General features: G+C 43.9%; 1 protein-coding gene across 1 annotated transcript in view; it reads left to right on the plus strand.

The window, feature by feature from the left end:
- The first annotated feature begins 433 nt into the window (after positions 1-433).
- gfod1 (glucose-fructose oxidoreductase domain containing 1) overlaps positions 434-27,442 on the plus strand; it is a 37,153-nt gene continuing 10,144 nt past the window's right edge. Inside the window, exon 1 of the mRNA XM_046355889.1 lies at positions 434-1,461. Coding sequence (XP_046211845.1) covers positions 1,209-1,461 — 253 coding nt within the window. The 5' untranslated portion in view covers positions 434-1,208. The remainder of the gene's footprint in view (positions 1,462-27,442) is intronic.

Genomic DNA, 27,442 nt, shown 5'->3' on the forward strand with positions numbered 1-27,442 from the left:
ATGTAATTAATAAGTTTACCATGCTCAAAGGCTTGTTAACAAATTTTTACTCCTGAACGTATGTTTGCTTTCCATAACAAAAGGGTTCACTACTTATTGACTCAAGACATTTCAGCTTTCCATTTTTTATTAATTTGTAAAGATTTTGGAACATAATTCCACTTTGACATTATGGGGTATTGTGTGTAGGCCAGTGACAAAAAGTGGGCGTGAATAATTTCTGAAAGCACTGTATTACCACCTACGGCTGCAAATATTAACGTGGCTTGTTCTAATGCTTACCCAATAAAAAGTAACAAAATCACAGATTTGGCACATCATTGCGGCTGCGCACATGTTAGCCTGAAATGAAATAGAGACAAATTACAGACAGTTTACAAAGTCGCAAAATAAGGAGGACAAAATAAAACACGACGCATTTAGCTGTTCTACGAGTGGTCTGAGGCAGGTGTTAGATTACGAACATTTTCAAGTGCAACGTTATCATAACGATGGTTTTGGTTAACAGCTCGGAGATTTAACGATACTCCTACTAAGGTTCTAACGATGATCTTAGCCGTAAAATGCTTTTTTGGAGACCAGGCCCTGGTTTTTAATAAACTATACTCCGTTATTGCACCTGCTGCGACTATGATGGGCGTCAAATTCGAACCACTTCATACCAGGAGCGAGAGGGTTAAAACTGGGAGGGGATCACTCTCTTGAGCCTGCCGTATCCAGCACAGTCATTGCAGAACTGGGTTGCAACGTTATTAAAAGCTGCATAATACCGCTGGATCATTGGCGTTGCATGCATTTAAATACAGGCATCCTCCCAGGCCTATTGAAGGCGACTGGAATGCTTTTTCACACCTCTACAACGTTAACAGGAAATTCGGATTTATTTACTTGGTTTCTATATCTGTACAGAGGGCGTTGCAGGAAAGACAGAAAGTGACATGCCCTTCATTCGTAGCCGGACGCGGTTAATTCAGAATGGTGCATTTTAATTTGTGTATCTAGAATACGCGGATTTCGGTATAATTGTTGTGATAACGGCGGATACGACAATATCTATTACAAATCGATCAAAACGGATGCTAAAATGCGAGGTGCCAAGTCGTTTTGAGCGGGTGGATGGCCAATCTGATGTTAACAATTGCGTTTCTCCCCGCGACTGCCGCGTTGCTATGCTGTGAAGCTGGTCGGGAAGACCGGGCACTCGAGCCATGCTTCCCGGGGTCGGCGTGTTTGGCACCAGCTTGACCGCGCGTGTGATTATCCCTCTTCTGAAGAACGAAGGATTCGCCGTCAAGGCTCTATGGGGACGGACTCAGGAGGAAGCAGAGGAGTTGGCCAAGGAAATGGATGTACCGTTTTATACCAATAGAATCGACGACGTTTTGCTGCATCAGGATGTGGATTTGGTGTGCATTAACCTGCCTCCACCTTTGACGCGGCAGATTGCTGTCAAAACATTAGGTGAGTCGGGGATGCTGCTGACATGAGCTTCCTTGGTGTGATAGCCTATATATGGCGTTTGACTTATTCCCCATTGATTTCACAAGGACAGTTATACAGCTTATTTCAACATTGCTATGTATTATTTTCAATGAACAGACGTAGAGTAAGGTAGGCTATTTGCGGAGAAGTGTATCTGATGTTGCCGGCAGCAGTGGCAGTCTCCCAATCAGCTGCAATCCAAATGAATGAAAATGAGCAGCCTATACTTCTGTATAATCACTTTAATAATATAATAATAATATATGCCATTTAGCAGACGCTTTTATCCAAAGCGACTTAGTCATGTGTGCATACATTCTACATATGGGTGGTCCCGGGAATCGAACCCACTACCCTTGCGTTACAAGCGCCATGCTCTACCAACTGAGCTACAGAAGGACCACCTTTAAAATCCCTTACTAATAGGCCAGGGTTCGGGACACAATGTCCGTGCTATCTTAATGACGTCTTCAACATGAACCAGTTGACATTTGGTAAGGCAGGAACTTTTGCAATTGAGTCTACAGTTATTCCATAATTATGACAGAAATGACTGGCTGACTATTTAAGGGTGCAACTACAGCTGCAATTTGGGGTGTTCCTGCATGTGGGAATTCCTGCATCTGCAGGAACCCCTCTTTATTCGACACTACATGACTAAAGGTATGTGGACACCTGCTTGTCAAAAATATCATTCCAAAATCATGGGCATTAATATGGAGTTGGTCCCCCCCCCCCCCTTTGATGCTAAAACAGCATCCACTTTTCAGGTAAGTCTTTCCACTAGATGTTGGAACATTGCTGTGGGACTTGCTTCCATTTACCGACGAGCGTTAGGGAGGTTGGGCATTGCTGTTAGGTGATTCGGCCTGGCTCGCAGTCTGCCTTCCAATTCATTCCAATGGTGTCCGAACGGGTTGAGGTCAGGGCTCTGTGCAGGCCAGTCAAGTTCTTCCACACCGATCTCAACAAACCTTTTCTGTATGAACCTCACTTTGTGCATGGGGGCACTGTCATGCTGAAACAGGAAAGGGCCTTCCCCAAACTGTTGCCACAAAGTTGGAAGCACAGTATTGTCTAGAATGTTGTATGCTGTAGCGTTAAGATTTCCCTTCACTGAAAATAAGGGGCCTAGCCCGAACCATGAAAAACAGCCCCAGAACATGTTCCCTCCTCCACCAAATGTTACAGTTGGCACTATACATTGGAGCAGGTAACGTTCTCCTGGCAGCTGCCAAATCTACTTTTCGTGCACTGTTTTCCTGCAGTTCCGTTAACGACGGCGAGGGCAGGTGTTCGTGCAGACTGGAGCGAAGGACACTGCGCGAGCTTAACCAGCTAGTCCTAAGGAGGACTCCAGTACACGGGAGGTGGGGAAGGCTAGCACACAATGTCGCTAGCACACAGTGTCGCCCCTGCCTCCCGCCTGCTCTGTACCGGAGTAGCTAGCTGTAAGTGGGGGCGACACTGGTATACCGTGTCCTTCGTCCCAGCCTGTCGGTTACGGTTTTCTATGGTACACAGCAGGCGGGAGGCGGGGGCGAGATCTAGCTAGTTAGCGCACAGTGTTGCTCTCGACTCCTGCCTGCTTTACTCGCAAGAGGCGGGGGTAACCAGTAGACCGTGTCCTTTGCCACTGCCTGTCGGGCACTGTTTTCCTGCAGTTCTGTTAAAGACGGTGAGGGCAGGCTGGGGAGGGTGTTCATGCAGGAACCAATGGGATACTCGTGGTGGGGGTGTTCCTGTAGATGCCCACAGGCAGGAATGCTCCGAATTGCAGGCTGCAGTTGCACACTATTGGACTATTTGCCTCTAGTCTAGACCATGTGATAATGGATAAATCAGATGGACAGACTGACACATGCAGGTGTCCAGTGACGATGATGAAATAGGAAATAACCCCACGCTGGCCGAGCCAGCAGAGGGCAAAACACATCACTAAGGCAACATCACAGAGAATGATACCCTTAATAAATAAAACCCTCTTAATAAGCCTACTTTCTGCGGTTCTTGGAGCTGTGGCCTTGTTACATAAGTAGAGGCTGAATATAGTTACATGATGTAGGATCTTAATTTGATCACTCTTTTGTTGGTAAGAGTTTTCTTGCATAGAAGGAAAAGCAATATTGTAATGTTTTCAAGGTTTAAAAAGACTTCTAAAAGTTTAATTTCCACCAACTTTTTTTTTCTCTTAAATTTTTATTATTATATTTCGTGGTATTCAATTGGTAGTTACATTCTTCTCTCATTGCTGCAACTCCCGTACGGACTCCGGAGAGGCGAAGTCGAGAGCCGTGCGTCCTCCGAAACACAACCCAACTAAGCCGAGAAACTGCTTCTTGACACAATGCCCACTTAACCCGGAAGCCAGCGGCACCAATGTGTCGGAGGAAACACTGTACACCTGGCGACCGTGTCAGCGTGCACTGCGCCCGGCCCGCCACGGAAGTTTCTCGTGCACGATGGGACAAGGACATCCCTGCCGGCCAAACCCTCCCCTAACCCGGATGACACTGGGCCAATTGTGCGCCGCCCCATGGGTCTCCCGGTTGCGGCCGGCTGGGACAGAGCCTGGACTCAAACCCAGGAATCTCTAGTGGCTCAACTAGGACTGCGATGCATTGCCTTATACCACTGCGCAACTCAGGAGGCCACCACTTTAACATTTCAGACATGATTTGCCCTGATATAAAATGTATCAATAATTTGAATCCATATAATAATTCACATTTCCTGTTGCTGCAGGATTATGTCCCTACTGTAGCAAACTGGCTCACATTAAGATCCTACATCTGTAGCTAGCATTAGGGTCAGACTCAGCAGATAGGAAATTATGGACTTTAAGAGGCAGTTTAGCAGAGTTAAACTAGTAGTAATTACAGTCTAACAGTGGCGTTTGGTGTCGTTTTAAGATGAGGGAAGACAAGATCTTTTTTCATGAGCACAGCCTTATTTCTATTAAAGCATATATATCTAGCTCTCTCTCTTGCTTCTCCTTCATTTTTGAAGAAATGTATTTTTTCAAAACTGTTTAACTACTCTTTCTCTCTCTTTGAATCAAATACTTACCAGATGTTATGCATTGCACTGATATCTGGCTATAACTAAGGCCTTCTAGTAAGATTCATTATCTGACCCTTTGATTGGGTGGACAAAATGTCAGTTCATGCTGCAAGAGTTCTGATAGTTTGTAAGATGTCCTCCGGAAGTGAATTACTGTGTAACTCTATGGAAGGGGGTGAGAACCATGAGCCTTCTAGGATTTGTATTGAAATCAATGTACCCAGAGGAGGACGGAAACTAGCTATCCTCCGGCTACACCATGGTGCTTACCCCACAGAGTGCTTTTGAGGCAACTGTAGACCTTCATTGCAAAACTGTGTTTTAGAGGGGTTGGGTTAAATGCATAAGACACGTTTCAATTGAATGCATTCAGTTGTACAACTGACTAGGGAAAGGGAGATACCTAGTCAGTTGTCCAACTGTAATGTGTCTTACGCATTAACCCAACCCTTCTGAATCAGAGCGGTGCGAGGGGGTTGCCTTAATCAACATCCATGTCTTTGGCGCCTGGGGAACAGTGGGTTAACTGCCTTGTTCAGAATTACAGATTTTTACCTTGTCAGCTCAGAGATTCAATCCAGCAACCTTTCGGTCACTGGCCCAACGCTCTAACCACTAGGCTACCTGCCGCCTCTACACTCTAACCACTAGGCTACCTGCCACCTCTACACTCTAACCACTAGGCTACCTGCCACCTCTACACTCTAACCACTAGGCTACCTGCCACCTCTACACTCTAACCACTAGGCTACCTGCCGCCTCTACACTCTAACCACTAGGCTACCTGCCGCCTCTACACTCTAACCACTAGGCTACCTGCCGCCTCTACACTCTAACCACTAGGCTACCTGCCGCCTCTACACTCTAACCACTAGGCTACCTGCCGCCTCTACACTCTAACCACTAGGCTACCTGCCACCTCTACACTCTAACCACTAGACTACCTGCCACCTCTACACTCTAACCACTAGGCTACCTGCCGCCTCTACACTCTAACCACTAGGCTACCTGCCGCTAGGTAACCCTCTTTCCCTTTCCTTAATCAATTATTTGGTGACGTGAATATTTTATTTTACTAGGCAAGTTAGTTAAGAACAAATTCTTATTTTCAATGACGGCCTAGGAACAGTGGGTTAACTTGTTCAGGGGCCTTGTTCAGGGGCAGAACGACGGGATTCGATCGGTTACAAGGCCAACGCCCTAACCACTAGGCTACCCTGCCGCCCCTATTTAGTATAGTTTTATCTTAAAATTATAGCTTTTTTAAATGTTTCACTATTTTTTTTTTATGAAATCCACTGAGGAGGAGGGTCCTCCCCTTCCTCCTGTCCTCTGAGGAGCCTCCACTGCAGTGTCAGATACTACACGGGTATAAGAGCAATGTGAAATGTTGCCCAGATGATTACTGGCCAGTGTGTGTTCAACCTATACCCATGTAGCTGATGTGATGTCAACCCTTCCTAACCTGGAAGGCTTGTGCTCACTGTCCAGACCAATCTATTTGTTTATCGTTAATGTGTGAAGATGACATTTTACTTGTCATTTACCTTTCTTTGAACTGTGACCAAAGCAGCAGCAGCAGCCGCCGACAGGAGCACCAGATAGCAGCCTCAAGGACACAGCAGTGGTAGAACTGGGTGGTGGCGTCTCTTCGGTAGAAAATGCTTGGGGTCGTTAAGGTTCATTGACCGTAGTAAAAAAAGATTGGACAATTGAAACAGATGTTTCACCGGATGTATAAATCTGAAGCATCCGGTTGTCATTTCCACTCACCACCAAATATGGTGATGAGAGGAGGCCCAGTGGCCGGCAGTGGGAGAAGATGGAGTGAGATGGATTTTGCCCGACATTCTGCAAATTTTCGCATTGATGAAACATTTGAGCTCAATACAGTTTTCTGTTCCCAAAACTTGAACCTGTTACGAACAAAGTGGACTCAGTTTTATGGACTTTACCCTTTGCCAAAGTTTTGAAAAAGTGTGTCATTTAGGAGTTCAAGAGCTGATTGAGTTATTGCACACTTAACAGCGTAGGCGTTCCCTACCCTTTTTGTGGTACCTTTTAAATCGTCATGCTGGCCATGTTAGAAAAGTATAACAAGAGCCTGAAGATATCAACAGTCACTTTTGGAGTGAATTCATTCTACTAATTTGTTAAAGGTGTGCCGATATGCGTACAATGGTCTTTGTCATAACTTGAACTTTACTCTGGCGTGTGTAAATAAAGTGGCCACCAACCGTGACCACTCTGGTGTAAACATGTCATCTAGCTTCTGTTTTGACAGTCTTTCTTAGAGCCCCTTGTTACATTTCCCACCCCAGTTTTGTTGGTTTGGGTTAATTGAGTGACAGTGCTAGCAGATGATTGATGAGAGGAAGGCAAGCCTCTGTTTACTCCATGACTGGGCTAATGTGAAATATTAGAAAGTGTGACCACACACCACCTATGATTTTGTTCCATTTATTGCTGTGGTGACTGTCTTCATGTTCCCTCTCCACCTGAACAGGTACTGACATTTTGAGTTACTTTACCTTCTCATTTCTCACTATGTCAACCTGGAACGCTGTAGCCCTGCCCCTCCTTGACCAGTTTCCTCCATGTCTCATTGTGTCAAACATTATTTCTGGAACTCTGTCTCTCTCTCTCTGTCATGAGGAGGAGGAGGGTCAAGATACAGCAGCCCATGATGGCTCAGGAAATTGCTTTGGCCACCAACCCATGCTGGCTTGGAATAGTGGCCGTTGAATGAAAAGCTACTTCCCCTTTTCAGGGTGTGTGACAAGGCAATGCTTATCTCTCTAACACCGGCTTGTTGACCTCGTGCATCGTGTCGATAAGCACTAATCAGACGATTGCAGAACTGGAATTTGCACTTGGAAGGTATTTGCCGACTGTCTAACCAAAATCATGGATGGGGCCGCCCTGACAATGGACGTTGAACCAAACTAAGGGGACCAGGGTGAAACACTGGCATGAGGCAAGTGATGTTTCCCAAGCAACTGGTATTGTTATGCGGTTTTACCCCTCAGTGTAACAATCTTGGTCACATTACAGCAAACTGGTCTACCCAACAAGGCCACATCTTCCAAAGGAATTTCTCCTTTGTTTTTCCCCCCTTCCTCCTTCCTACTATAGCATTACTAAGGCATCTGATGTTTGGGAGTCTGAGACATTTCTCAGGGAATTGGCGCGCTGGTTGGGATTAGTAGCTCATCTTACAGTCTTCAGTTAAAGGACTTGCGTTAGCACCTAGAATGTATTGCCCAACAGTGTAAAGTGCATCAGTGTTTAGGCTGTTAAGGATTAGAAACTCCCTCACTCACTCAAGTTTTACCCAAATTCATTAGCATTTCTTCTGCACTTGAGCCCAAAGAATTTCTATTTGCATCTGTGCATTCTAGCAAGGAGATGGAGGATAAAATCAGATTGTGTGATTTAGGACAGATGCTAGATGGAATCAGAGACTGGAAGCAAATGTATTTTGAGGAAGAGGTGCTGATGCACTTTCCCTCCCTTTTGCAGATTTGTCTTGTAGGCGGGAAGAAAATATAGGCGGGGAGACATTTTAAACCTGTTTTGATGCACACTCACCATCTAGCACGTTCATCTGGTGTAGAGCGCGTGTGACACAGGTAGAGCCTTGAGCCTTCCTGTGCAATTCATGAATGAGCACAAAGAATACAAAGCCAAGTAGTGAAACCACAGTGTTGACTTGGTACAATAATTAGCCTACAAATGGCATCTTATCAGTACATTGACCAAAGTATCGCCTGTTAATCGTTTGGCCTATCTGTCTCTTCTCTCTATGGCATGTCAATCTGTCCATCTATTTCTAAGTGTCCCTGGTTAGTTTAGACTGCTCACTCCCACTGTGAAGTAGTTTCAAAGGAACAGAAACCCTACGGAGACGTGATGGGCGGGGTGAACTAGTTGGGCCTGGGAGAGAGGAGGAGGTTGACAGACTTCTAGTCTTCTCCACGTCCCATTTTCCTTTGACCTATATGTCGTTATCAATAAAACGTCACAATACGGTGCAGAGCGTTTAATTTGACTCCTGGGGGGGGCAAGGAGACTCACAGCTTCTCTGAAACCATTGACAACTACGTGCTGTTTTCAATGGATTGTTAAATAAATGTTAGCACTATTTGGTTTTAATATCATCACTTCTCAAAGAGCATAGTCAGAACAACACATTTTCCCATTATTCCACATTTCGCTCTATCAGAGTTTACAGCAAGCAACTGCAGGCTTTTCATGATCTGTAAACATCAATCGATCATGTAGTTTCAGATACGTGAGGGTAGCCTATCCATTTGGCATGTAGCTAACAACATGTCATTTAGCTTCCCTCATCAGAGGTTAGGCTTTTGGAAAGAGCTTGACATCGGCAAGTCCTTGTCCTGGTAAAGTCGGACTACTGTTATCACCACTAGCATGGCAAGCAAATCTAACAATATTTGGATATCGCCATCTGGTTTATCTCCTGAAAGTTAGCTCATTAACGAGCCATATTGAAGTGATCTGTTATTAGCTAGCTAGCCAATTTGACGTGGTCCATCCATCCATGTAGCCTGTCATATCTGTCAGCAGCAATCATGATGAAACAACCTTACAAACAATGTTGAAAGTGGGATATTAGCTAATTTCGCTAGGTAGACCTACATTGGTTGGAGGACAAAGTACATTAGGTCTACTTACCACTATCGTTAGCCAATTATACAAAGTTTCTACCGGTAGCTTGCAAGGTAAACATTATCAGCTAATAGTAAATCGGCAACACAGGAGGCTGCTGAGGGGAGGAAGGCTCATAATAATGTCCGTAACACAGCAAATGGAATGGCATCAACCACATGGAAACCATTTGTTTGATGTATTTGATACCATTCCACTAATTCTGCTCCAGCCATTACCACAAGCCCGTCCTCCCCAATTAAGGTGCCACCAACCTCGTGTGATCGGCAAATGTGCCCTTCTGCTGCTTGGCAGGCAGAGCCAACAAAGGATGGGAAATGAATCCTAAACCACATACTTGTCAGTTACAGTTAACTTTTTATTTTTATACCACTCAAATATCCAATTGTAATGAACAAAAATATATACGAAACATGCAACAATTTCATTGGTTGTACTGAGTTACATTGACAGATTTCCTTATATAAACTGTAAATAAATTCAGTAGGCCCTAATCTATGGATTTCACATGACTGGGAATACAGATATGCATCACAGATACTGTATCTTAAAAGAACGGGTCAAACAATTGGGCTTAGGATCTTGTCACTGTATTTTTGTTCATTCAAATTGCCATCGATAAAATGCAATTCTGTTCGTTGTCCGTAGCTTATGCCTGCCCATACCATAACCCCACTGCCATAATGTTCACAACGTTGAAATCAGCAAACCGCTCGCCCACACGACACCGTGCACGTGGTCTGTGGTTGTGAGGCCGATTGGATGTACTGCCAAATTCTCTAAAACAACGGAGGCGGCTTATGGTAGAGAAATTAACATTAATTTCTCTGCCAACAGCTCAGGTGGACATTCCTGCAGTCAGAATGACAATTGCACGGTCCCTCAACTTGTAACATTGTGTTGTGTGACAAAATTGAACATTTTAGAGTTGCCTTTTATTGTAATGATCATGCTGTTTAGTCGCTTCTTGATATGCCAAACCTGTAAAGTGGATGGATTATCTTGGTGAAGGAGAAATGCTCACTGACAGGGATGTAAACAAATTTGTGCACAACATTTGTGAGAAATTAGGTTTATGTGCATATGACAAAATTCAAGGATCTTTTATCTCAGCTCATGAAACATGGGACCAACACTTTACGTGTTATGTTTCTATATTTGTTCAGTGTAATTGTGTCCAATATTGAGAGATATCGTGAGGCTACCCTCACACATCTGAAATTACATGATCAATTGATGTTGACTGATCATGAGAAGCATGCATTTACTTGCTGTGTAACTCTGATTACAGAACAATTGTTTTTTGCATGGAATAATCAGACATTTGATGTTCTGATCTATGCTCTTCAAGGGGTGATGATATTGCAACCAAATAGTTAACATGTATTTAACAATCGCTTGACAACTGCACAAATTTGTTAATGGTTTTAGCGGAGCTGAGGTCTCCTTGCCCGCCAGCAAGAAATCGAACGCTCTGCACCTTATTGTAACATTTTAATGTTAACGACCTACTCAGAATTATCAGTGCATGCAAAGGAGAAGAGATGAGGAAAGGAGGCCACTTTATTCTATTGAGATGCAGCCTCTGCTCTCTGGCTCAGTGTTGGGGTCTATGATGCAACTGACCTTTGCAGCACTGTGTGAGCCTGCTTGCACTCCTAAACCTGACCCTGGTTTCAGCGGCCGGGGCTATCGGGTAACAGGTCAGCGTCCTCTGAGACACACAGACTGACACTTCCTCATCAATAGAAGAAGTCCAAGCGGAGCTACCTGCTAGTGGTGTGCAGCTGTAGTGATTATAAACTGGGTGGTTTGAGCCCTGAATGCTGATTGATTGACAGCTATGGTATATCAGACTGTATACCATGGGTATAACAAAACATTTATTTTTACTGCCCTAATTACATTGGTAACCAGGTTTTATAATAGCAATAAGGCACCTCGGGGGTATGTGGTATATGGCCAACTGCGTTGAGTCGTGCCTAAAAACAGCCCTTAGCCGTGGTATATTGGCGATATACCACACCCCCTCGGGCATAATTAATTATATCCTGTGGAGAGTAGGCCTCCTCTAGCCTAAACACTAGCACTGCCCAGATACTACACTTCCAATACATTTGGTACCTACCAACTCTGCCTGGATTGGATATCATCATAATATAATAATAATAATATATGCCATTTAGCAGACGCTTTTATCCAAAGCGACTTAGTCATGTGTGCATACATACTATGTACCCTGCAGTTACCTCACATGCGTGTAGGTTATGCTAGCTGAAACCGGCTGACCTCTGACACTTTCTGTGGGCTTAAAGCCTTGCAATTGCTCACCCTACACTGGTGGATATACTACAGCCACCTATCATGCTGTGGAGAAGTCTGAAGGAGGTCTTTCTAGGGAGCTTGGTTATGTGAATGTACTAGAGCAGCCCTCCACAGGATATCTTCCTCTGAGAGAATGATTATGTCCAAAATGTAATGTGACAAGCCTTCAGGGCACCCAGAACATTGTGGTCTAGATTAACTATTGGTCTTCCACTTCCTTCCATTGCCCTCTGTTCTAGGTCCCTATTGTCAAGACTCAAGCTGTGTGTGTTTTTTGTAGCTTTTTTGGCTCGGTGTTAGCCAGACGTATAGGAGACCGAATGACAGTGCCATTCCCATGCTTTTCCTCAATGTCGCTACTTGTTTTTTGGGAGTTTCCCGGCCCTTCATGTTCCATCCTGTTGGACGTCCATTTACATGCTAATAGAAGCTGCAGAGGGAGAGCGGGAGAAAGAGAGAGAGAAAGGGCCCTGGTCTTAAGGTCCTGTGAAATTGCCTTTGTTTGGGAACTGAATCGCAGAACAGGAGCTCTTTCAGGATACCTTCTCCCGGTGCTGAAAAGTGAGCGTTCCTCAATTGGGGCTTCGAAGAGTAAACTCTTCCCCCGTCTGTCTCTATGAAATGAGGGTCTGTTCTTTCGCTGCTCTGTGCCTCCACTTGTTGTTCGTGTTTTAGAAAGTGCCTCAATGGCTACATTTGGCCAGGCACCCCACAAACGCAGTGATGCCTGGATGCATAATGACTTTCTGTTTGCTGCCTCCATTCCTTACTTCTATTCATGTTGTGACACGCTGCACTAATCGCCAGAAATTGTGCCCGTCATCCAAATATCCATCCAAAAATGTTCTGCAGGATTGCCCTTGTTGTTGCCAAATAATGTATCTGCTGACTGTTGTGGGGGCATCTTGATTGATGTTCCTTTGACCAGAAGTGAAGCGTAGGCATTTGCCATAAACCAATCCTTCTAGGTGAGGTTAAACAGGGATAATCTTGTCTACACAAACTACAGACTTGCAGCTACCAGTCGGTAAGAGTCGGTACCAGTCGGTAAGAAATCAGGGATTGTTCTGCACTGCAAACACTCATAGACACAGAACCTATTGTTTCAAGATTTTGAAAAGTGATTTATTGCTGATAGGATCTCGTTTTTTTTTTTTTTTTTGCTGATATTATTAACATTAACAAGGTGGAATCCTCACGTAACAGAGATTCCATGCCAGCACACCGAAAATATTTTCTGACTATCTCCGATTGTTCTGGCAATTCTTACATAGAAACTTCATTGGGATGTTTGACATGCTTTTTCCATTTGTATCACTAACCATTTTTGAGAGAATCATGATGAAATTGGCCATTTTACAGCCCTTTTAAGACCATATGGTCTGCGAAATGTACATGATACAGACATCTTGGTGTCATTATACTCCTTAGTGTGCTCTATAATATGGAGTATGTCCACATTCTGAAATAAAAATGTTCACAAATGTATTCAGCATAAATATTAATATCTCAAAAGTACTCTTAGTTTTGGTCATTTTATGATATTGTTTGGAACAATATACTGTACAAGTACATCACATTTCCAGAATGGGCTCTCTGCTAAATCTAATCAATTTTATGAGCACCACCAACACTGTGAATGGGAAAATGGATTCTAATGGGACTTGCTGAATGTGCAATCCTAAAAGGCTCTGATTGGGTAATGACCTATAAAGTCATTTTCTATCCATAAACTGGGAGGTTCGAGCCCACAATGCTGATTGGCTGAAAACCATGGTATATCAGACCGTATACCATGGGTATGACCCCAAAATACTCTTACTGTTCTAATTACGTTGGTAACCAATTTATAATAGCAATAAGGCACCTCGGGGGTTTGTGGTATATGGTCAATATACCACGGCTAATGGCTGTATCCAGGCACCCCGCTTTATGTCGTGCGTAAGAACAGCCATATACCACACCTCCCCGGGATAAGTATGAGTCATATAATTATAAAGTATCCGAAAGCCCACTCTGGAAATCTTAACCTGTTTGAAGCATAAATTGTTACAATGTCTAAAAATAACAAAAAGGGTACTTTTGAAATATTATTATATTTTGATGTTGAACAGATTAATGTGAAAATTTTGATTTCACAATCTAGATATATCTAGATATTTGAGTGCACACTATAAGGAATATAATGACACCGAGTTGTTGTCCGTGTCTTGCACGGTTGACAGATCATAGGGTCTTACAGTAGGCATGTATAGGTCTAAAAAGGTCACGTTCATCTCATAAATAAAGCATGTCAAACAATGAAGTTAATATGTGCGAATTGCCAGAACAATCTGAGATACCAAAAATATTTTCGGGCTACGCTGGTGTGGAATCACCCCCAAATGTCTTAAATATCCTTTTTGTGCATTTGCACAGGAGCAGCCACACTTGTGTTTCATAAGTGGACAATGGGGAATAGAAACAGGTGGCAGTCCCATGAGGGGAGAGCAGACGGCTCTGGAAGGCCACCAACATTCACCTGCATTCCTAAAGAGCCTTAACTTAATATTTGGTCTGACAGTGCGGTACCCCAGTCAGTAACGCGTCTGCAACTGTGTTTTAATGCTTATAGATGGGGTTTGTAACACCATTGGAAGAAGAGTCTTCTTTTAAGACCTACTGTAAGAACAGGAAGGCCATGTTTGTATCAGATCTAGCCGCAGTACATATCTCACTTCCTGTATGAGTGTGTTTTTGTGTGGTCATGCTCTGGTATTTGAGAGAAGTGTGAATTCAAGTGCACCTTTGCAGGGTGTCTTGCTAGCAGCAATGAACAACAGGAAAAAGGAAGTCCCCTGCTATGACAATGCTAATCATGGCCACAGCCTACATACACCATGGCCGGCTGTCGACGAGAGCCTATTCCGGGTGCGACATCCGAAGAACAATGCCGCAGTGCCATACTCAAAAACATCCCTCTTGAGTGATTCGTATTTGCATACCCTGTTCTTGCTACTTGGGACTAGCTGTCCAATTTTCTCCACCAAGACGTTTTCTTCCAATCTACCAGCAACACAATTCTTCAGAACGTCTACTTATATTCCATTTCTGGTCCTAGTCACCCTCAACCCATTCATTTCCATCCTACATAGACCAGTAATTGTGGTAAGTTTCTCTCACTGAGGTCAAGCATCCTGGCAGTCCTGCATTGTAGCAGTACCGTGATTTCAGGTCTCCATTGTCTTTATGCCGCCTCAGAATGCAGATGACCAGTCTCAGGGGTCCTTCTGTCTGCTCCGGTTCTACAGCACAGGCTGACCCAAGCAACCTGCAGTCATCCCCAAAGCTGAGAGGGAAGCTTCTGTGCTCACATCACACACGTGCCCCCCTCTCCCGTGAAAGACAGACATGTGGTTTCCCCCTCAAAGAGATTGTCTTCATGGGGGGAGAGTCCAACATTATGTATATGCAGATTTATTTTAATTTGTAGCAGTTGTGGGATGCAAAATAATAATTTTCTATTAATGGTATTCAGTGACTATGTAGGTGCTTACTCTTAATTTCCCACAATCATCATTGCCATTGATGCAGAGTCACTTCACTTTTTCCTCTGTCTCACTCATGTAGTGTTATTTTAATGTCAAGCCTTTTTTAAGGGTGCCCATCTCCAATCCTCGGTACTACCATCACATGCTAGGCACAATGGCCCTTTTCCATGAAGGGCTTAGTGAAGCAGTCCTAAGTTCTGTCCTCTGATACACTGACCTGCTGTGCATTGATATCAAATGTTATTTGTCACATGCGCCGAATACCGCGAAATGCTTATTTACAAGCCCTGAACCAACAATGCAGTTCAAGAAATAGAGTTAATGAAATATTTACTCGATAAACTAAAGTTTTTTTTAAATTACAAAATGACAATAACGAGGCTATATACAGGGGGTACCTGTACGGAGTCAATGTGGGGATACATGTTAGTAAAGGTAATTTGTACATGTACGTAGGGGTAAAGTGACTATGCATAGATAATAAACAGCGAGTAGCAGCAGTGTAAAAACGGGGGGTTCCATGTGAAAATCCCGGATGGCCATTTGATTGTTGTTCAGCAGTCTTATAGCTTTGGGGTAGAAGCTGTTAAGGAGCCTTATGGAGCTAGACTTGGCACTCTAGTACCGCTTGCCGTGTGTTAGCAGAGAGAACAGTCTATGACTTGGGTAACTGGACTCTTTGACAATATTTTGGGCCTTCCTCTGACACCGCCAGGCCTACCACTGTGTCGTGAGCAGACTTAATGATGGTGTTGGAGTCGTGCTAGGCCACTTAATCGTGGGTGAATGGGGAGTACAGGAGGGGACAAAGCATGCACCCCCGAGGGGCCCTGGTGTTGAGGATCAGCGTGGCAGATGTGTTGTTGCCTACCCTTACCACCTGGGGGCAGCCCGTCAAGAAGACTATGATCCAGTTGCAGAGGGAGGTGTTTAGTCCTTTAGCTTAGTGATGAGCTTTGTGGGCACTATGGTGTTGAATGCAGAGCTGTAGTCAATGAACAGCATTCTCACAAAGGTCTTCCTTTTGTCCAGGTGGGAAAAGGCAGTGTTACCTTCACATTCTTGGTCACAGAGACTATGTTGGTCTGCTTGAAACATGGGGAATACAGACTCGGTTAGGGAGAGGTTGAAAATGTCAGTGAAGACACTTTCCAGTTGGTCTGCACATGCTCTGAGTACACACCATGGTAAGCCGTCTGACCCCGCAGCCTTGTGAATGTTGACCTGTTTGAAGGTCTTGCTCAAATCGGCTACGGAGAGCGTGATCACACAGTTGTCCGGGAACTGCTTGCATAAAAGGAATTTGGCTCGTCTGGTAGGCTTGCGGCCTGTTATCCATGACTTCTAGTTAGGATATGTATGTATGGTCACTGTGGGGACAACGTCGTTGATGCACTTATTGATGAAGCCAGTGACTGAGGTGGTATACTTCTCACTGCCATTGGATGAATCACAGAACATATTCCAGTCTGTGCTCTCAATTCTCCTGTAGTGTAGCATCCGCATCATCTGACCACTTCCGTATTGAACGAGTCACTGATACTTCCTGCTTTAATTTGAGCTTGTAAGCAGGAATCAGGAGGATATAATTATGGTCAGATTTGCCAAATGGAGGGAGAGCTTTGTATGCCTCTCTATGTGTGGAGTTAAGGTGGTCTATAGTCCCCCCCCCCCCCCCCCTGGTTAAAAATGTCACATGCTGGTAGAAATGAGGTAAAAGGGATTTAAGTTTGCCTGCGACTGAGAGGGCCGCTTCTGGATGAGCATTTTCTTGTTTGCTTATGTCCTTATACAGCTCGTTGAGTGTGGTCTTGGTACCAACATCGGTTTATAGAGGGCTACAAATAATATAAACTCAGCAACAACAACAAAAACGTCCTCTCACTGTCAACTGTGTTTATTTTCAGCAAACTTAACATGTTATGTTCATACAAATATTTACACAAGATTCAACAACTGAGACAAACTGAACAAGTTCCACAGACATGTGCCTAACAGAAATGGAATAATGTGTCCCTGAACAAAGGGGGCATCAAAATCTAAAGTAGAAGTCAGTATCTGGTGTGGCCACCAGCTGCATCAAGTACTGCAGTGCATCTCATCCTCATGGACTGCACCAGATTTGCCAGTTCTTACTGTGAGATGTTACCCCGCTCTTCCACCATGGCACCTGCAATTTCCCTCACATTTCTGGGGGGAATGGCGTTAGACCTCACCCTCTGATCCAACAGGTCCCAGACATGCTCAATGGGATTGAGATCCGGGAACTTCGCTGGCCATGGCAGAACACTGACATTCCTATCTTGCAGGATATCACAAGACGGCTCCAAATCGATCCCGCTCCAGAGTACAGGTCTTGGTGTACCGCTCATTCCTTCAACGATAAATGTGAATCCGACCATAACCCCTGGTGAGACAAAACCGCGACTCGTCAGTGAATAGCACTGTTTGACAGTCCTGTCTGGTCCAACGACAGTGGGTTTGTGCCCGTTGTTGATGTCTGGCGAGGATGATCAGCTTTCTGTCCTGTCTCTATGTAGAGCTGTCTTAGGCATCTCGCAGTACGGACATTGCAATTTATTGCCCTGGTCACATCTGCAGTCCTCATGCCACCTTGCAGCATGCCTAAGGCATGTTCACACAGATGAGCAGGGACCCTGGGCATCTTTCTTTTTGGTGTTTTTCAGAGTCAGTAGAAAGGCCTCTTTAGTGTCCTAAGTTTTCATAACTGTGACCTTAATTGCCTACCTTCTGAAAGCTGTTAGTGTCTAAACGACTGTTGCACAGGTGCATGTTCATTAATTGTTTATGGTTCATTGAACAAGTGTTTAAACCCTTTACATTGAAGATCTGTGAAGTTATTTGGATTTTTACGAATTATCTTTGAAAGACCGGGTCCTGAAAAATGGGCGTTTCTTTTTTTCCTGAGTTTAGATGAGAACTTGGTAGATAGTGTGGTCTACAGCTTATTATGAGGAAGTTTACCTCAGGTGAGCGACACCTCGAGGCTTCGTTAATATTAGACATCACGCACCAGCAGTTATTGACAAATAGACAAACACCCCCGCCCTTCGTCTTACCAGACTTAGCTACTCTGTCCTGATGAATGGAAAACCCAACCAGTTCTATATTATTCGTGTCGTCGTTTAGCCACGACTCTGAAACATTACAGTTTTTAATGTCCATTGGTAGGATAGTCTCGACCATAGATCAAGTTTGTTTTCCAGTGATTGCACGTTGGCCAATAGAACTGATGGTAATGGCAATTTACTCACTCACTTGTGAATCCTAACAAGGCACCGCTCCCTTCTCCCTCTGTATCTTCGCGCCAATAACGGGGATTCGGGCCTGTTCTCCAGAAAACAGTATATCCTTTGCGTCGGACACATTAAAGAAAAAATCTTTGTCCAGTTCGAGTATTGTTTGTCTGTCCAGAAGCTGTTTTTGATAATAAGAGACTGTAGCAGCAACTTTATGTACAAAATAAGTTACAAACAATGCAAAAAAAAAAAATGGCACAGTTGGTTAGGAGCCCGTAAAATGGCAGCCATCCCCTCCGGTGCCATTATAGGCAGACCCTGATTAACATTCTATAGAAGTAGTGCAGGCCTCTTATATAAACAAGGCAGGTTGCAGTCCAACACAGACACCCTATAGAAATGGTAGATTCTGTTAGGAATAGAAAGACTATTCATGCTGCAAGCTTGAAACACATTTCCTGTTTTCTTTTTCTGTTGTACCGTCATCTAATTTACTTACCTCCCTGACATGGACTTTTTATTTTAATGTGTGGTCTGTGGAATGACTGTGTGTCCTACGGTAACAACAGTTGAGTCAGGTTGACATCCTCTTAGCAGGATCGTTTTCATCTGCATAGCTCTGTCAGAATGAATTGTGTTCCGTATATATTTTAGACGTTCAAGAAGAGTGATTGTTGCTTTAGTAAGTACATGCGCAGTATTGTTTTTCTCACAGCCTTCTGGGTTGGTCTGCATTGGAGTTGTAAGGCAGAATTTACACAGCGGAAAATAAATCCGGGCCGTATCCTAGAGAAGCTACCAGAGAGGTGGGCAAGCCTGTAATTTGAGTGTATGATTGTTTTTATTTTCACTCTACACCGTGACCCTGAGCACGTAAAGGCCTCTCTGCTGTCACAATGGAGCCTCGCTGCTGCAGAGTCGAGAGATGCTGCTGCAGAGTCGAGAGATGCTGCTGCAGAGTCGAGAGATGCTGCTGCAGAGTCGAGAGATGCTGCTGCAGAGTCGAGAGATGCTGCTGCAGAGTCGAGAGATGCTGCTGCAGAGTCGAGAGATGCTGCTGCAGAGTCGAGAGATGCTGCTGCAGAGTCGAGAGCTGCTGCTGCAGAGTCGAGCTGCTGCTGCAGAGTCGAGAGCTGCTGCTGCAGAGTCGAGAGCTGCTGCTGCAGAGTCGAGAGCTGCTGCTGCAGAGTCGAGAGCTGCTGCTGCAGAGTCGAGAGCTGCTGCTGCAGAGTCGAGAGCTGCTGCTGCAGAGTCGAGAGCTGCTGCTGCAGAGTCGAGAGCTGCTGCTGCTGCAGACCGGAACGACACAAGCGATAATGCATGAACAGGAGCGAGGAGGGTTTTCTCATGTTGGCTATTTATCTTGCTCACGGATTATCTAGCCATTCAGATGCATGCAGGCCCAGAACCGTATCGATCAAAAGCACAGCTTTTCTTGGAAGATAAGGATGTTTGATTCATATGTTGAAGACGAGGCATCTTCCAGTGTTGAGCCCTGTGAATAACTGCTGCGTAACACTCAACTCATTTTTGTTTTACTCTTCTAAATGATCCTCTCCCTGAGGTGTAGTGCATATGTCATCATGTTTAGCCGACATCTTGAGGCAGGAACCACACAAATGATTCATTGTGGCGTTCCTGTCAGCAATGCTTTTCTTTCACACAAAGGCGGAGCTATCTGCTGAGCTCTGTATCATAATGCTCTGCCAAGGCATTTAAGGATAGACAATCCTGATAAAATTGTTGCTGTAAGTTACCAAATGGTCAAAGCAAGAAGAGCAATTAAACCCAACCTATAATATATAAATATCTTTCAATGTGTCAAGGAGGTTATCTGGGGTCATTTCCATCCAAAATCGAAGCTTATCTTGAAGGGCCGGGAATTGCCAGGGACCTCGCGATACGATATTATCATGATATTTAGGTGCAGATTGTCAAGTTGTTATTATATGTTTTTAAATTCGATGCTGTGATTTTAATGCGATTTTAATGCAATTTCCAAACATATTCCTCACCATATGTCTGCTGCAGAGAGACAGGAGAGAGCTATAAGAGAAACAGTTTTGATCAGTCATGGAGATCAAAGTGCTGAAAACTAATTGGCTCCCTATTTTAAAAAAAGAAGCTGGAGAACAACTAAGAAGGACCAATAATGGTGCAGGTACATCCAACTTGCACAACAATAATATTGTGATATTGTCAAAACTATACGATATTTCATCAAAAAGTATATCCCAATATGTAACTGTAGATTTTTTTTCTTCCATCACTATTATCTTGTGACCTTGTCTTAACTTTAGCCTCTGAGAGAATAATGTCTCTATCTTCTCTATGTGGTAGTAATCAGTCATCCTAAATGGTCGTTGTCCTCAGCACTGATTTGTCCATAGAGGCTGAAAGATTGCCAACCCTCTTTCCCGTAGAGATATGATATCTGTGTACTCTCCCTCTCTTGCTCTTTAACCTCCCTTTGTTTCTCCCTCTCTCCCTTTTTGACCCTGAGTGGGAGAATGACAGAGGGCATCACCATGTCGATGATGACTACCCCCCCCCTTTCCCAGTTACCCAGCCGAGCGTTCATTGTGTTTCTCTCCTCCCTCGAGAAAGAGGAACTTAACTTCTAGCCATCTTTGCAGAAAGGACTGGCAGTGAGGCGTACAAGGCAAGCGAGGCTGTATTCAGCCATAGCTGTTATACTGCCTTTTCCCTGCAGTCACTGTGAGTTAATGGAGATGTCTGGCTCCGTTGCTCAGATCTGGCTGTTCCGTTCAGTTGCCTGTAGGCCTTTTTGACATTGATGGTTATTGATGAATGTCTCTCTACTAAACATCCGATGGATTTATTGAGCTGTGTAAATATCCCTCTGAGGGTGAGAAAGTTTGAAGGGCACGGTTGTTAGTAAACCGTCACTGTGGGATCTGTCTTCTAGGATGATACCATTTCCCAGCAGCCTGAATATGTTCCTCCTTCTCGCTGGACTGGACTGTCCCCCCCCCCCCCTCTCCTCCTTTGCCTTTTCCTGTAGTCCAACTACTATGCTGCTTTTACCATATTTTTAAACGAGTTTAGGATTGAAGTGAATGAGAGTCACATGTGAGGGAGCTAACAAAGTCACATGCCCAACCAGCCCTTGTCTAAGGAGAAGGATGAAGGTCCTAGAAGGTCACTTTTGTTTTTCTTTTAATCTCATTACCTCAGCCATGTTTGGAGGACAACTTTATTGTTGGTTGTATTTTATTATGTTAAATAGTGTAGTACTAGAAGTTTTTGTTACTGGAAAAATGTCACTCACTAAGCTGTGAGGGACCAAAGCTGTTCCTGTCGTCAATTGTCCATCTTTGCCTTAGCATTCAAGTCACCACTCTTACACCTCAGACACCTTCATTTATTTCCGGAACAGTTTTGAAAGCCGTTCCACTACAAAGATGTCAAAATGAGGGTTGAGTTAACTTCATGTGACAGCACGGCTTGTCCCAAAAGATGGGCCTTAACGTGCACATTGAACGGTATCCTTAATTGACCCAACATGCTCCTTGTCTAGCCTGTTCTCTCTCCTGTGAAAGGATAGGAACCATTTCTCAGTAGACAATGGAACTGATCAATCACCTAAACTGTTCAAGGCGACAAGCAACCACTACACCCCCCCCCCCCCCCCCCCCTCCCCAAATGTTGTGGCCGATAAATACTCACTCTACGCTGGGCCATAACAAACCATTTGCCCCTTCAAAGTATCTTATAATTGTTTTGACATTTATGCTGGCAGATTAATTAAATGGAGAGCGCTTAAGGCCAATATAGATAGCTAATTTACATAGCTAGCGCCTGCCCGACATGCGTTCATTAGCATGAAAATGGACAGTGTGACTCACTGAATAGTAGATACATTACGGCATCATTATTTTCCTTTGTGTGGTTACATGTTTTCAGGGACACGTGTAATGCTGTTCCACAGGAGATGGCATGAAGGTGGGTCTAATGTTTAGGTAGGCAGGGGGGTTAGCGCACATGGCTAATTGGTCCCTCAGGAATAAATCAAATGTTATTGGTGGAATACACATATTTAGCAGATGTTATTTCGGGTGTAGCGAAATGCTTGTGTTCCTAGCTCCAGCAATGCAGTAATATCTAACAATTCACAACAATATACACACATGTAAAATAATGAAATTAAGAAATATATAAATATTAGGACGAGCAATGTCAGAATCCGGGAGTATGAATAAATATATACACTACCGTTCAAAAGTTTGGGGTCACGTAGAAATGTCCTTTTTTTTGGTAGGAAAGCAATTTTTTTGTCAATTTAAAATAACATCAAATTGATCAAAATACAGTGTAGACATTGTTAATGTTGTAAATGACTATTGTAGCTGGAAACAGCAGATTGTTTTTTAATGGGATATCTACATGGGCGTACAGAAGCCCATTATCAGCAACCATCACTCCTGTGTTCCATTGGCACGTTGTGTTAGCTAATCCAAGTTTATCATTTTAAAAGGCTAATTGATCATTAGAAAACCCTTTTGCAATTATGTAAGCACAGCTGAAAAGTGTTGTCCTGATTAAAGAAGCAATACAACTGGCCTGCAATAGTCATTTACAACATTAACAATTTACACACTGTATTTCTGATCAATTTGATGTTATTTTAATGGACAAAAAATTAGCTTTTCTTTCAAAAACAAGGACAATTCTAAGTGACACCAAACTTTTGTGTGTGTGTGTGTGTATATCTCTCAGAAAAAAGTTACGTCCTCTCACTGTCAACTGTGTTTATTTTCAACAAACTTAACATGCTATGTTCATACAAATATTTACACAAGATTCAACAACTGAGACATAAACCGAACAAGTTCCACAGACATGTACCACATGAGGGAGGAGGATGCCTTCCCTATAACTCACAGCGTTGCGATTGCCTGCATTGACAACAAGCTCAGTCCAATGATGCTGTGACACACCATGACGGACCCTCCACCTCCAAATCGATCCCGGTCCAAAGTACAGGCCTTGGTGTAACGCTCATTCCTTTGACGATAAATGCGAATCCGACCATCACCCCTGTTGAGACAAAACCGCGGCTCGTCGGTGAAGAACAATTTTTGCCGGTCCTGTCTGTTCTAGCGACGCAAAGCTGTCATCAAGGCAAAGGGTGGCTCCTTTTGAATCTCAAATATCAAATCTATTTGGACTTGTTTAACACTTGTTTGGTTACTATATGATTCCATATGTGTTATTTCATAGTTTTTATATCTTCACTAGTATTATACAATGTAGAAAATAGTTAAAATAATGAAAAACCCCGGAATGAGTTGTTGTGTCCAAACTTTTGACTGGTACTGTATATGTGATGGGATGTATAAACATTATGGACAGTATGTGGATAGAATATTTAGCATATCTGTAGGATAGAATAGTGTATATATATATATACAGCAATAGTTAGGATGGCATAGACTAGAAAACAGTATATACATATAAAATGAGTAAAACATTATGTAACTATTGCTTAAGTGACATTAAGTGACCAGTGATTCCATGTCTATGTACATAGGTCAGCAGCCTCTTAGGTGCTGGGTTGAGTACTGGGTGGAGGCTGGCTAGTGATGGCTATTTAACAGTCTGATCCCTTACAAAAAAAAGATAACCGTTTTGAAACTGCAGTAAAAGTGCAGTAACTGTGGTATTTTGGATGCAGTATTTGCAGCTTGGCACAGTTGTACTGCATTCCAACTACTGTGTACTGCAGCTATATTGCACTCTGACTGCAATCTTTTTTCCGTAAGGGGATGGCCTTGAGATAGGAGTGCTCCCTCTGCAGTCTCCAGAAGTCCACGATCAGCTGCTTCATTTTGTTGATGTTGAGGGAGAGGTTATTTTCCTGGCACCACTCCACCACGGCCGCCCTCTTCTCCCTGAAGGTTGACTCGTCATTGTTGGTAATCAGGCCTACTAGATGTGACCAGGGCAATAAATTGCAATGTCCATACTGTAAGACTCCTAAGAAAACGCTACAGAGAGACGGGATGGACAGCTGATCGTCCTCGCAGTGGCAGACCACGTGTAACAACACCTGCACAGGATCAGTACATCCGAACATCACACCTGCGGGACAGGTACAGCTTGGCAACAACAACTGCCCGAGTTACACCAGAACACGCACTCCCTCCAATAGTGCTCAGACTGTCTGCAATAGGCTGAGAGGGCTTGGAAGTCAGATCCTCACCTGACATCACCAGCAAAAACGTTGCCTATGGGCACAAACCCACCGTCGCTGGACCAGACAGGACTGGCAAAAAGTGCTCTTCACTGACAAATCGCGGTTTTGTCTCAACTGGGGTGATTCTCAGATTTGCGTTTCATCGTCGAAAGAATGAGAGTTACATCGAGGCCTGTACTCTGGAGCGGGATCGATTTGGAGTTGTCTTGTGATTTCCTGCAAGACAGGAATGTCTGTGTTCTGCCATGGCCAGCGAAGTTCCCGGATCTCAATCCCATTGAGCACGTCTGGGGACCTGTTGGATCAGAGGGTGAGGTCCAGGGCCATTTCCCCCAGAAATGTCTGGGAAATTGCAGGTGCCTTGGTGGTAGAGTGGGGTAACATCTCACAGCAAGAACTGTCAAGTCTAGTGGAGTCCATGAGGAGGAGCTGCACTGCAGTACTTAATGCAGCTGGTGGCCACACCAGACACTGACTGTTACTTTTCATTTTGACCCCCCCTTTGTTCAGGGACACATTATTACATTTCTGTTAGTCACATGTCTGTGGAAATTGTTCAGTTTGTCTCAGTTGTTGAATCTTGTTATGTTCATACAAATATTTACACATGTTAAGTTTGTGGAAAATAAACGCAGTTGACAGTGAAAGGACCCTTTTTTTACTGAGTTTAGATCTATTGTATCAATCAAATGTATTTATGAAGCCCTTTCTACATTATCAGATGTCAGAAAGGGCTTATACAGAAACACAGTCTATAACCCCAAAGAGCAAGCAATGCAAATGTAGAAGCACAGTGGCTCGGGAAAAACTCCCTAGAAAGGCAGGAACCTACTGTAGGAAGAAACCTAGAGACGAACCAGGCTCTGAGGGGTGGCCAGTCCTCTTCTGGCTGTGCCCAGTGGAGATTATTAGATCATTCTTGTTCAAATGTTCATAGATAACCAGCAGGGTCAATGCCTGTACCACTGTATGCTGCTACTAAATGCAAAGGCAGATGTTGTGGTAGTGCTTCATCTATTATGAATTCACTGTCCTTTAAATTGATCAGTATGCACCATCTATGCAATGTAATGGCTGCACTCTAAGCATGTGGGAAGGCTCTGTTAATGGCTCCGGGGCATTAGTGGGAGTAAAATCTGGCTAATGCTTATGCCCTCGATCATCATCCAGACATAGTACGGCCCTTGACCGCTAGCTATTGGAGCTCCTAGCATCATCCATACCCTTTATGAGCACAGCCAGATGTAAATAGGTGTTACTTTTCAAAGCCCTCCTGTTTGTATATTCTGTTCTAGCAGAAAATGTCCCAGACCTATTGACATTGGACGCTATTATATTTGACCCATTTCATTTGTAATACAGCAGCAAGGGCCTGTGTGACTTGGTTGGTAAAGCATGGCGAACGCATCGGCAGGGTTGTGGGTTCGAGTCCCGCAAGGGACCAGTATGTAAAAGTATGGTGTAGGTGTCTTGTTTTGTTTATTTGGTTAGTCGTGGTGGAAAAGGTCCGTTAGTGAGCGTATCCCAGCACCAATGGGCACAGATTAAGAGGGTCAGAGCCTGGGAGAAAGGAAAGGGGTTTGTTGGGTAATGTTTCCCACTGCCATTGGAGCTACCTTTGCTGCGTTGTTTTTTGTTTCAGGGCCAGTTAAGCAAACATTGTTCTGTCCCTGGAGATGGGCCTATCCATCACTCCTCGGATGGACCATTTACATAGTAATGTCTGACTGGGCACTGGACTGGAGGAGGCAAACCCAATGGAACAATGAGAGCAAATTAGTCAGCAGGAAGCTCTTTGTTTGAGGATATAGCGAGAATAACTTGTTTTTTTCTTTATGCTCAGTAATACCTCCTCCCTCTTGTAATTACTTCAACACAAATTACATTTGGGCAAACAGCAGAAAGATGAGCTTGTTGCCGGGTGTCTGGTTTTCGTCTTTCTGTCGTATCCTTCCCTCCTCTGACAGCGGATGTGTTTTCTAAACGTGGCCTGATGCCCAGTTACTCAGCATATCTGACACTTCCAGTGAAATGCAGTGACTGGCCGACTCTATCATTCCACCTGTTATGATAAACATGGTTACAACATGGTTACCGCAGAGGTTTGTAACTCAACTTGGTTGATTTCTTTTCACTTCAGATAAATCCCTTTATCAGCATGGCCTCGCAAAGTATCAAATCACATTTTGTTAGTCACTGAACACAACAGGTGTTCAGTGAAATGCTTACTTACGAGCCCCTAACCAACATTGCCGTTAAAAATGTATAGATATGAGTAAGAATAACAAATAAGAGTAACAAGTAACTAAAGAGCAGCAATAACATAATAATAGCTCTCAACCTGCTCCCCTACAGCCCCGTCGGTGAGAATGGGGGCGTTCTCGGTCCTCTTTTTCTCTGTAGTCCACAATCATCTCCTTTGTCTTGATCAGGTTGAGGGAGAGGTTGTTGTCAGCACTTCCTCAGAGAAATAGTTTTCTGTCCTACTGACCGAGAATGTTGCACATTCTTAGCATACGTTTGATTCAAGTCATTGTTTGGCACTCCATTAGCTAGTCTATATCTTTGTATCTTTGCTTTGAGTTAAAGCCACTATCTTTTGCTCGTTCATGCAATCATAATGGATTTTGTTTGTTTGCCCCCCCCCCCTTCTGCAGCTTTTTATCGTTACCAACGATATCAGCACATTCTCTCCCATCCACCAGTGTAAGTTGATAATGAGTCTGTAAGCTTCTGAAAAAGCCTTGGTTGATTAAACACCGATTGGGCAGAACATCGTGGCCTTGTGTTCATTGGCTGGGCTAATTACTTTTCCACCGGGTTGCTAGCAGACGACACACTTTGATCTTTGGAAGCCCACTCATTCCACT

Source organism: Oncorhynchus gorbuscha, linkage group LG07 (assembly GCF_021184085.1).
Source record: "Oncorhynchus gorbuscha isolate QuinsamMale2020 ecotype Even-year linkage group LG07, OgorEven_v1.0, whole genome shotgun sequence".
Lineage (NCBI taxonomy): Eukaryota > Metazoa > Chordata > Actinopteri > Salmoniformes > Salmonidae > Oncorhynchus > Oncorhynchus gorbuscha.